This window comes from Mesoplodon bidens (genome assembly GCF_964165515.1).
Source record: "Mesoplodon bidens genome assembly, chromosome: 14".
Lineage (NCBI taxonomy): Eukaryota > Metazoa > Chordata > Mammalia > Artiodactyla > Ziphiidae > Mesoplodon > Mesoplodon bidens.
In genome coordinates, this window is record NC_138170.1 from 38,536,878 (window position 1) to 38,549,377 (window position 12,500).

Genomic DNA, 12,500 nt, shown 5'->3' on the forward strand with positions numbered 1-12,500 from the left:
TGATGCGGGCAAGCGGCGTCATTAATAATGAATAACCGCAGCCGCCGCCGCCGCGCTGCGCACACCGGTGCCGGGAATTGCGGGAGAAACGCATTTGCAGAGATCCCTCAAAGTAAAAAGTGTGAGCCTCTGGACGCAGAATGAATTTCAGGACCCGCGCTTTTGGTGTGTGCGTTGATACCGAGACAGCACCAGGTTAACCTGCCGAGTTTTCCAAGCCTCACTTCCCAGTTCTCCAACTGGTGGTCCTGGGGAACCGTCGTCACCCCGCGGCCAGGCAGGACCGCCGTGGAGGCAGCAATCGGGTCCCCAGGCTGCCCGCCGCCTCCCGCCCCGGGTTCCCGGCCCCACGGCCCCGCGGCAGCCGCTGCACGTGTTCCCAGCGAGCGCGGCCGGAGCCTGCGGCCAGCACGCTGCTCGCTTTGTGCCTCAGAGTCCCGGCGCCCAACTTCACTTTCCGCACTGCCCACCCCCGCCGGGCCCCCTGCCCCCGGCCTGTCGCCCCTGCCTTCGCTTTTGTTTCTTTGCTTTTTCTCTCAGCATTTCAGCCTCGGTTTGCTTCCTTACCCTGTTAAGACAATCAAAGGGAAGGACTTGGAAAGCAAACTTGAAGGCAGAGCTCTCTTTCCCCCTCCCCCTCCCCCTCCCCAGCAGCCCTCGTTTCGCTAGCTCCTTCCTCCTTCCCTACATTTCTTCTAAGGCTTTTTTTTTTTTTTTTTTTTTTTTTAAATTTATTCTTTTGCAACTGCAGAGAGAGGAAGGAGATCTCAGTCAGCCGCTGGGGCATTGAGACGTTTCAGTCAGTCTTGCTGTTTGAACGCAGAAGCATTTTATTTTCAATTTCTTTTTCCCCTTGTAGAGAATTCGCGGCTAATTATTATGATTATTTGCCCACTCCTTTCCACTTCAATCCTGGACTCCCCGCTTTGTAGCCAGAGCTTAGGCCGGAGCTTAGAAACGGTGGTTGTGTGGGAGGGAAGGAGGATGGAATTGAATTGAGGGAGGGGGTAAAATGGCTGAGGTTAGGAATGTTTTTAGGGAAAGGGGAATTTGCATTAAAATACAGAGAAATTATCAGAGCCCAGAAAGGAAATGTTGATTGCCACTGAGAAAAGATGTCAATGCAAATCAGTAGACTACAGCAAGAGAATTGTATTTTCATATTTTCTTTGTGCCCCACTTCGTCTGATTTTTAATAATATAGTAGCAATGATAAAACATTTTGGTATTTCTCTGAACATCACTAGCCAAATGTTTAGCAGGGAGCCTGATGTTAACCGTATTTCATACATTAGGATATAATTCTTGTTAATTAGCAATAATTTATGTTAAGAGCATAGAAAATGTTGAGGTTATAGGTTTTATATCTGTACATTTGATCATCTTGTTATTTTCAAGAACTTTGCCTCCTATAAAATTAATTAGGTGAAATGTGGAGGTGTAATCAGCAACCTCTGAATTACCACTTCATTTCCTGGTTTTGATTGTAAATCAGTTCAGTCACTACATTTAGAAGACTTTAACCAAGTCTGTTTTGTACCACATTACCTTTAACTGTTTGATAACTAGGGGAATATCTCCTTTTGCTCCCAAATAATATTTCCATTTTCAGAAATGTGTCAGGGCTTGGGAATAAAAAACAAATCTTAACGGTGGAGTTTAAAAACATGTTTTTATGCAAAGGTTCTATGTACTACTAACTTTAATAAAATGAAGGATTTTTCCTGAGTCTTTCTTCAATCTGTAAACCTCAGAATTTGTAGTTAATGCTGAACAACAACAACAAAAGCCACATTTGTTAATGTGTACTTAAAATTCTTAATTCACATAGGAGGGATCTTGGAGAATGACTTCCTTATTCAGTTCCTCACTTGGTCACAATGAAGGCAAATATGAGAAAAATGACATAGAAGCACAATGCAAAAGCTTTCTGTTTGTCTCCTTTTATTTGAAAAGTATGCATGTGTATTTATCTTTTGGTCAGTATGTTGGGCAAAGAAATATAAGTGCTTACTTTGCTGTCTTTATTAGTAGGAATATAACCTTCATATTCCTGTGGTGACCTTATGTTAAATTAGGAGGAGTACCAGAGGCTAGAAATTATGACATGTCCTACTTGAGCACAGGTGCAGCTAGGCAGGGCTCTCTCAATATTATTTCACCCAGCACATCTGGGAGTTACTCCAGATCTTCCCCCTCAATATTCAGTCTGGATAGGGTTGAAATAAATTTAACCTGAGTTCACTGGATTTTTGCACTTTATCAAAATCTGTTCCAATATTCTACACTCAAATTAAAATCTATTTTTTGATTCTCTGTGGCTTTAAGTTCATTAAATGTGAAATTGGCAGCTTGCTAAAGAAGGTCAGACTGATTAACTGTTTAAGACTTGTACATTTTCTGCTTCAGTTTTATTAACTGGCAGCATCCTGGATATGTTTCGTATTTTGTAATTTTGTGTGTGTGTGATAGAGTAAGCATAAGGTTTCAGGAGCAGAGACTTACCAACTCTCTTTTCCCCTTTGGAAGTTTAAAAAATGATAGAAGCTGTTCAAATAGATGCTGGAGTATTTTGGTGCACGGTTAAAAAAAAAAAGAAGCAGGAATGAAAGACATATCTACCTTGTTATACCATCCACTGGTGATTATGTGTGCAGAAATAGTCCCATAATGAAGCGTTCTGGAGCTCATTCAGAAAATTAGACAACTTTGACAACATTAGGCAAAGTATTTCAAGTCTAAAGAAAGGACTTCTCAGCCTTGATCTGAAATGTCGCGTTTGCTTGACCATTCTGATTTTTACGTGATGGGGGCCACCAACTGCAAACATGTTTAGAATATTTTAGACATTCCTTTCTTCAGAATGAAAAAATGACTAATTGGCTTATTTTCTTAAGTACTCGAAAGTATCCCATTTAGCTAATGTGTCTGAGAAGAATTGCCAGTGAATTTGGTATTTCTTTGATTTTGTGGCACTGCTGAGAGTGAGATCAGAAAGGTTTTTGGCAGTGTGAATTATGCTGCGTTATGATTATTATTTAGATCTGTTTCACAGGTGAATGCAGTCTTTTTCTTATTACGGCAGTGTAAATGTGGCACATTTTCTGTGTGATGTAGTAGCTTTCTAATTTATGAAGCCATGTCTCTGTATATTTAGAGTTTATATGTTCACACACACAAAGGGTGTGTGTGTGTGTGTGTTTATTCACCTCTCCTTTTATTCTTGGGCACAATAGACAACTTACTCTATATGAAAAAGAAACAAATTTGGTTTCAATCCATGTTTTTACCAGTTTTTTGGGGAGTAGTTATTATTTAAGCTTACTTTATGTTTCTGCATTAACTATTTATTTAACAGTCACATTCTTTCTAAACTTACAGACCAGACACATTTGGGGTGTGTGTGTGTGTGTGTGTGTGTGTGTGTGTGTGTGTGTGTGTGTGTGTGTGTGTGTGTGTGTGTGTGTATGTGTGTTTTCTCTGGAAGTATGCAAGTCAGGCAGTTTTCTTTAAATATATGATGATTTGCCTCATTGATAAATTTGCTTTCTTGTTGACAGTTTCCACATCCGTGTACATTTTAGACACTCACATTTTTCTGGGCATTAAATGGAGGAGGCTAGAAACCCTTTACATAATGTGCTGGGATGGGATGGGGTTGAGAATGTATTTCCCCGTATTCTCTCCTTTCTGGCACTCTAATAATTGTGCTTTTGTTTCTTCAACCACAGCCGAACCTCTTGAAGCCATTCTTACAGATGATGAACCAGACCACGGCCCTTTGGGAGCTCCAGAAGGGGACCATGACCTCCTCACGTGTGGGCAGTGCCAGATGAACTTCCCATTGGGGGACATTCTTATTTTTATCGAGCACAAACGGAAACAATGCAATGGCAGCCTCTGCTTAGAAAAAGCTGTGGATAAGCCACCTTCCCCTTCACCAATCGAGATGAAAAAAGCATCCAATCCCGTGGAGGTTGGCATCCAGGTCACGCCAGAGGATGACGATTGTTTATCAACGTCATCTAGAGGAATTTGCCCCAAACAGGAACACATAGCAGGTAAATGAGAAGCAAGGAGAAAAGCTGTTTGCATGTTTTCTTTTCATTTTCGGAGGCGCTGTAGCCAAGCACTAAGGAGTGGTGAAGTGCTTTCTGTATTTCTCCATGTGACTGTCCATGACAGCCCTGTAATGTTAAAATAATCATTCCTATTGCTTATGTCCAGAACACACAAAAATAAATATTTTCCACTTCACCGAGTCAGATGTAGGCAGAATAGGTTACACACACCTGATACCCTCTCTCTGGATCTGCTGATTCTGAATTTCTTTCCTTTTCTCTCCCCTTCTCATTTTTAAGTGTTGAACCTTACTCCACCTAGCCCAGTTTCCAAGGTCCATTTCCAGCCTTGGTGACAAGTCAGAGGCAAAGTGGCGTATAGGCATGTGTAGTTTGGCCAGTGACCTGTTTGAGTCAGAATACCTGATCAGACCTCACTAGGGGTGCCGTTTGTTCTCGATGCTTCCATGAAGTTGGGTGGGCTGGAAGGGCATTTTGGAGGGGCTGGAAAGAGTTAACTGAGTTTCAGGGCTAGCCTTGGATCCATATTGGCTGTCAGCCCGTATGGGGCTGTAATTAAACACAGCCCCGTGGTGGGATGACACCGTGACCTTGACTTTAAGATGCCATTTTCGACTGGCCAGGCCAGAGTAGAGAGGGCAGTTGCTGAAGCGCACAGACATGCTTACTCGAAAAGTTTAAGGGCATGTTGGAAATTTCAAAAGGTTGGTTTGACAGGAACGGCTGCTCCCTGCAGCCTGCCTCCTCAGCTAAATGATAAATGCTTCTCTGTGCTCTCTCTCGTCTCTGATGTGGTTTTGACAGATGTATCTTGATTTTGTTTGTGGTTTACACAACCACATGTCACCCTTACAAATGTCCAGTCCAGACTTCCACTGTTTCTGCTATAACGTAATGTAAAAATTCTCTTGGAAAAATATATACACACATTGAACAGCTCTGCTTCCTTTGGTTAATTTTAGCAGAAAGGTAGCTAGGGGTGTGGGTTTCTCAACAGCTCAAGGGAAAAGGAATTAATGGCTAACAGAGGGACTTAAATCCCTTCTCTAAGTGATAAACAACAACCCTGTACAGCGACCCTTAAAACATTTTTAAAAAGGAAACAACGGTGATTTAATGTACAAGATGAAGTGAATGCAGATTCTGTGGTAACAAAACCGGCATGCCTGTCGGTTGGTCGCTCCCCTCTATTTCCCCTGCTGCTGCCCCCAAAAGGCAGACGGTTTGTTCAGTTTTAGGAAGGGTAGTGCATAGAATCAATTGATTCATTGGAACTTGTCCCTTCAACCTAGTTTGACCAAAGAGCTGAACTGTAGTGGGTCAGTAGTCCAGAGGGGATTAAATGTCGTAGTATTTCTCCTCCCCCACTCTGGAATTTGATCATTAAAATCAAACATGGCAGTTTTTCTTTTTTCTTTTTCTTTTTTTTTTTTTTTACTGCTGTCTGCAACAATACTCATACTTTTCCTTTAGTGAAATGAGAAATCTGCTGCCAGGGAAGGTGCATTCACAAAATATTTTTCTCGAATCTACCACATGTAGCTTATATGACATGCAGGTTAAGATTTTATCCACCCCTCCCTGCCCCCCAGCAGGATATGGCAATGACCATTTCCATGTGCTGTCTTGTGACTAGAAGGAAAGTGAACAGAAGTGTAAGGCATGATTAATGAAGCAAGAGCAAGCGGAAGGGGATTTGTCGTCTTAGGAGATCCAAAGCCTTTCTAAATCACCAAATATGGAGTAACACTTGCGTGATGTAACATCGTATTTACATATCGAGCTGCTCGTTTAAAAGACAAAACACAGTGTCTGTCAAGCAAGAATTAAAACCACACTTCTTACTGAGGTCCCAAATAGGTTATTCAGTCTCAGATTAACCAGCTTGAAAATTCTGTGCCTCTGTACTTAGAGGAGGAATCTAAAAGCTGGGGGGAAGGCTCTATAGTGAAGGCTTTTTGCTGTCACAGTTGTAAATCTACGTAGGGAAGAAGAGATATTTTCCTTAACTCTCTGGTTGTCATAAAGGTTCTTTTTTTTTTTTTAAGGACTAGTGCAGTAAGAGAGCTCAAAGAAACCCCCCAAAAAGCACATTTAAAATATATTTTATAGGGCTAATGCTAAGTAATTACACTGAGATGAAGAGCTACCTAAGCTATCTAAGATATTCAATGGGTGCACCAGTGCTGCGACCCAGGTGAGGTAAACCTTTCACTCACGAATAATTACAAAGTCTTGATTCCTTTCATTGTGTTTAATCACCTGTTCCCACCCTGGAATTGGCTGAACATAAATAGCGTGGTCACATCGCAAAGCGAGACGTCAGTAACTAGAGTCACGACTTTTCATAATTCACGGTAATGAATTAAGGAGTTTCCTATGGTGAACTTAACATTCTGCCATCGCACATAAATTAAGATGCCCTGGCCCTTAGGTGCCTCTGAAGCAAAGTTCTGGAAGACGGCTGTGTATTCCCAGCCCATTTCCCTAGAGCACGTCTTCACAACTCCAAGTCTGCTTTTCTTTTTACAGTGAGGAAGGAAACAATAAGAGTAATCATTCAGTAGATATTTTAATTGTGTCACAAAAAGAAAGGAGAAGCAATGCTCTGTATTAGGAAAGAGATACATTGATGAATCTCTAGAAGAATATGCTTGGCAACCATATAAAAGGTAGTTATTTAAATGCGCTGTGTAGGAAAGGCCTTATTAAAGTGATGTAAGTTGGATGTGAGCTTACTGTGTGCTCTATGCTGTTTTATAGGCAGGAAGCTGGAATCAAACAGTGACAGATCTTCTTCCTGAGATAAATAAAGCTTAGAATTTGGGGCTTTCACATAGGAGATTGAGTGTTCTTTAAAACTTCAGTAAGATGGTGTGGGTTTTGGCTGTACATAGGCCTCTCAAAGCCGAGTATTTTTTAGAAAGGATGATTTTTACCTGGTTGAATACACACGTATATGTTGATCCGTTTTTTTTTTCATTTTATTCAAAATATTGTGTGATTGTGATCCACTGAGACCACTGAAGTAGTACTAATTTAACTGGAAATGGGCAGGTTATATTGTGCAGGGCCCAGTTCATCAATGTTATGTGTCAGATATCTACCATCAGATATCAGCAGCCTTTGACTGGCAGTCAGGGCTTTTAATTAGGGTTTTGTTTTGTTTTCTAGACTCATATTTTATGAGGGGGAAATATTCATTGAAGATTAGTGACTGTGGAGCTGCTGTTCACTTATAGAAAAGGCCAAAAAATATTATCCCACAGTGTCAGCTTTGAGGTTTTGGCTATTGCACATAGAAATCTTTAAATTAGGGTTGGGCTGTCATAAAGTTAGCTTTTTGAGAGAATGGGAGAAAATATGATTAGTCCTGTAAAGTGTAGTGAAGTCTCTTGCTATTGATATATAACATTTTTTCTCTTTAAAATCATGAACATAGACATTGATATCAGGGCATTGAAAAATTATTTGCCTAGACAATACACCTCATACCCAGATAATAATATGTAAGACAGAAGCTCTGTGAGAGGAGAAATACTAATTCAATCCAGAAATATATAAGCATGTTACTTAAAGGTAAATCAAGTATAACATACTCATGCTTTTTAGAATTTAGAAACTCAACTTTCCTTTTCTTTTTGTACCCATTTGAATTCTTTCTTATCTCAGACTGAACTGGAAGATGTACTTTATGGTATAATTGTAAATGAGACTATAAATTATAGTATCCTATTATAACCTCTTATTTTTCATTTCTCTTTATTTGTGTGATTCTGAATAAAAACCACTGACTTCTGAAGTGAATTTTTAGCATGGCAGCTAAAACAAACAAACAAACAAACAAACAAAACCCCAGTTTACTGGTGAACAATTTATTTAACCTTCACATCTAGAGACTAAAGAATATTGTTTCCTAATAAATACCTAGGATTTTCACTGGGAGCCTGTGTTTGTGGGACCATTACCCAAAGGCTCATGTTCATGAGACTGGGAGTCCTATATACAAGATGTATTTGTAAATAAGACAGAGAAAGGTTGTGAACTGGCAGCTTGGATGTTTTGTCAAAGTACAATGTGAGAGAAACTCTTTCTAAGACAAATTGTAAATAGAACTGGCACAGCGATTGCATGATTGAGCCGCAGAAGTGTCTTACAATTGTTGGCATTGTCAGAGGACTTTTGAAAGCTTAATTAAGCACAGTGGCCCCCATGGCTGCTAAATTTACTTCGGCAAGCCAAAAAGAAAAAAAAATCTACAATGTGGAAGATCCCAAAGATCCCAAAGTTCTTCCGATGTTACCCTTTCCGTGACACAGAAAAGATGCATTGTGCATTTTCCTAGTTGTCTTTTATAAATAGTTTTGAGAATAGGGCCATGTGATATGAAGATCATCCTGTGTGTGATGTGGAGATTGTGTTAGTTTTTCTGTCTCCTGCTGTTACAGACAGTTAATGTAAAAATGGCCTTCTATTGGAAACACAAATATGTATTCACTTCAAGAACAGGAGGAGAGGGGGAAAGTTTCCCTCCCATTCTCTGTGTTTATTCTATGAAAGCTTAAAAAACAGTGCTGTAATTTCTCAAATCACCCAGTTCCTCGTTGTATTGCAAGTTGTGTCTTTTACTTTTAAAGGACCTGAAATCTGTTTTGCACACCTTTCTCCTGGTGAATGTGGCATTTAATTGTGGAGCTGCCCATGGGCTGGAAAATGCAAGTGAGTATAGACACGTGCAGGCAGCGTCAGGACAGCAAACTTTAAGCTCAGGGAAGAGGTGAATTGGATGCATATTAATGGCACATTTTAGAATCCTGGAAAATCATTATTGTCACACTGCAGCCTTAGTGCAGTTTGGCTAATGTGGGGGGGGGTACTAAATTGAAGTATATAACAAACGTGCAAATCCTAGGGAAGCATTTTTCAGAATTTTGTGATTTCTTAGTGAAAGTATTTCAAAAAGGAGAATAGGTGAATGGTGGCCTTGTACACTAGTCAGTGAAAAAAAGAAGAAAGTTCGGCTTTCGTTTGGGGGGAAAATATGAAATTTAACTGAAGTAGCACAGCTAGGGAGATGCACCGAGATTGCGTCACTTGATGTTAATTTAATCTACTCTGGTTGCTCTGTTCACACCCTTATTGCACAAAGAAATCATTTGACAAAATTTACCCGAAGCCCAAGTCTGTTTTTACATACAGTAGTACCAGCTTTGTGCAATAAAAGTCACTTAGCATCAAACTGGACCCAGCCTGGCACCTTGCCACTTTTTTAGCAAGAGATTTAATCACCAAGGATCTTTAGTACCTTTCTGCTTGTTCAGATTTCATTTGGGTCATGGTTATGTCAGCAGTGTTGTTATTACAAGGATTAAAAAAAAAGATTTAAACTTAGGGCCCATTTTTAACACTATCTCAAATCGAACAGGTTTTAATTTTATGTGTCAATTTGGAGGATATTAATAAAGTTCATAAAATATATTCAGACTATATAATTTAATGGATAATGACTAGTATTTTTATTTGTAATACCAACAGAAAATTGGCATCGTATCCCTCCCTCCTCTGTTCTGTCCTCCTACCCAGGTAAATAAGCATCCTTAAACTGCTTCTCCCCTTTACTCCCAGGGGTTAGAGCTCTGGCCAATATCAGTAAATTTACCTTTGTAATTTGCCGTGTAGTTTTTACAACAATGACCTAATTAATTTGAGCACGGACCATATTATTGCTAGTAGAGTCATTTTCTGTCACAAACTTAATTTCTAGGAAATGTAACCTGACGAATAAGAATGCTTGAGCTCTCCGCATGTGCTCCTAAAGACCAAAGGCAGATTTAAAATAATAATAAAAAAATGCCAGCATTATTAAAGCTAGTATGCTTGATGCCAAACTCAATTTGAAGCCAGTACACATCAGACTGTATTTCTAATCAGTTTTAGAATGTAACGTATTCCATATTGGGTTCACTGGAATTTGTCTCTCTGCTTTTTACTGGCCAGCTGCACTCCCTATGCATTTTTAAAACATTTCAGCAAAGGCTTTTGCTGTTCTTAGCAGGGTTAGTAACTTAGGGTCTATTTCTGAGCTCATTCGTCATTCTGCGATGGCATTGAGTTAGGTTGGCAAGGGAAGGATTTGAGGCACGGGGGGTGGTGAGGTCACTTCTGACCCCAGCAGGGAATAGGTGAGCTTCATTTGCCTTTACAATAGGCGCACAGCTACTGCACCTTGGAAGATCTCTCAGGTGCCGCTCAGATGGGCGCATGTAAATGCCCTGTCAGATGCGGAGCTGGAATATTAATGCTTCTTCCACCAGCGCACCATAATAAAGCTGTACACAGCCAGCTTAGTATGCAGCTAGTCTGGGGAATTGTGTAAACTTAGATAGCCCAGTGTGAAAGACAGCGATGTAAAAATGCTGGATATGCCACAGTTTCCATTCTTGTTCTCCTTTGATCTATAGCAAAATGAAAACATCATCCTTTCCTCCTCTTGGAGTTGTCTCCCCGACTCTGCCACCTCCCAATCCCCCACCCGAATTTTTTTGCATGTTCTGGTATGGAGAAATGCGACATAATTTGTTTCATATGGTTAATTACAGGCATTTGAATATTTAAAATTTTAAATAGCCACAGTTCCAGGTTTTCCTGTTAAAAGTATGTGATTTGAACAAAGGGAGTACAGTGTAAATATTTGTGGTGATTTGCAACACCCCTCTTTCCCCATTAAACACACACACGCACACGCGCACACACAGACATTCAGTTTAAATCTAGCGCTAACTTAAAGGACTTCTGTATGTTCATTTGTACTTTTTTTTTTTTTAACCAACTCTCAACTGGAACTCCATTAAAATATTTTACCATTATTTTTGAGTCCACTGTTGCTTGAGGTTTTAAAGAGGATTTTTATAATGTGTTCATTTAAGAGTATCAACAGCTGTCAGAACCAGTTGTGGTAAATCCACAAAACATACAAAGAAAAATACACACGTTTCCTGAAACAAAACACTCGGAAAAATAAGCTGCCAAGAACTGGCGAATGAGAAGTTTGCAGATAGGGCACCGGAGCGTTTCACCTCTCGGTTCACCCTGGAGACTGATGTGATCGGATCTGATGCAATGCCGCTGGAAGTCTTACCTGCACAGGTTGCTGCTCTGAGCTAGCACCCTGCACAGGGGCTAGGCCAGGCCACAGCTTGCTCCCACTCTGCCCTCCTTTTTTCTTTTTGATCTCTTTAGATAGATAAAATACCAAGTTCTTGGTGTGCTAAACAGCAAATTATACCCACTGAAGGTGAGATGATTAGGTTTAAACTTCCTCTAAAAGAGGCGAGAAGACTCCGTGCACACCCTTTTCCAGATAGGGTTCTCAGCCTGTTATTCAGGATTTAATCGGCCCCGCCAGGGAATTCCCAGCGGGGACCTGGAGCAGGCATGTTGGTGAAGGGGATACCTGGGGACCTGTGGTCACTCACAATGAGTTTCTGTTTGTATCTTTGCTGTTGTTAGCATTGGCAATGAACAATTACACCTACAATTTGATTTTAGTTTTTGATAGAGGTGAGTCCACTGATTAAAAACTACCATTAAAATGAAGAATGGAATTATTGTGAAACCTGCAAAGGTGCTTTCAAAAAGAACACAGGTGCTGTGGTGTCCCCCCTTTCTCCACTTTCTATTTTATTTTGGAACTTTCTAAAAAACACAGGGAAGCCTTTTGCTAAGCATCGGGGCATTTACATTTATATTCATCAGTTCATCTTCTTGATATGTAATGATGCATAAAAAGCTGCAGAAAAAAAATCACATCTGTCAATTTTTAGGGAAATAAGGTGTAGCTTGGATTCTTACCTTAGCTGGAGCACAGGGTACTACATGCCACGTCTGCTTTTTAGGTTTTAAATATGGAGTTTCTCTTTGGGTCAAAAAAAAAAAAAAAAATCTGAAGCATTTCCTTTTACCGACTCAGGGGATACCATGATTTCGTGATTTATTTACGTTTCGGGGCAGCTTACAATGAGCCATTTACTGCTTATTTTAGCCCCCTCTCCCAAGTCTTTGAGTTCATAGTTAAAACAATGCATTAACCAATGTTAAATTTTAAATTTCATGAGTTTCCCTCTCCTACTCCATCCCATTCTAAGATTAAAAAAAATTATTCTTTTACATTTAAAAGTGAACACTAGCTACTGAAGAACGATTTAAAGACTGAGAAAAATTTTAATAATAAATTGTAACCTTCTCACGTTATGTTTTTGTTATGTTAAGGGGAAAAATCAATAAGGAAAAATTTAATTCTGATAAAGATACTCTTGGATCTTTGAAAACAACTGCTGTCCTTTTAACTAAAACATTTGAGCAGCTTCAAAGACTATGTATTTCTTCTGATCTTAGAGCTGTGTGACTGGTAGCAAGAAA

At 40.0% G+C, this 12,500-nt stretch overlaps 1 protein-coding gene across 10 annotated transcripts in view; it reads left to right on the plus strand.

The window, feature by feature from the left end:
• BCL11A (BCL11 transcription factor A) overlaps positions 1 to 12,500 on the plus strand; it is a gene marked incomplete at both ends in the record, with an annotated part of 97,475 nt that overhangs the window by 3,283 nt on the left and 81,692 nt on the right. For 9 of the 10 annotated variants that reach the window (XM_081254107.1, XM_081254114.1, XM_081254109.1 and 6 more), the window contains one exon: positions 3,732 to 4,061. In XM_081254107.1, coding sequence (XP_081110233.1) covers positions 3,732 to 4,061 — 330 coding nt within the window. Of the gene's footprint in view, positions 1 to 3,731; positions 4,062 to 12,500 lie in introns of those variants that run through there. The other variant, XM_081254112.1, reaches the window with a different exon arrangement.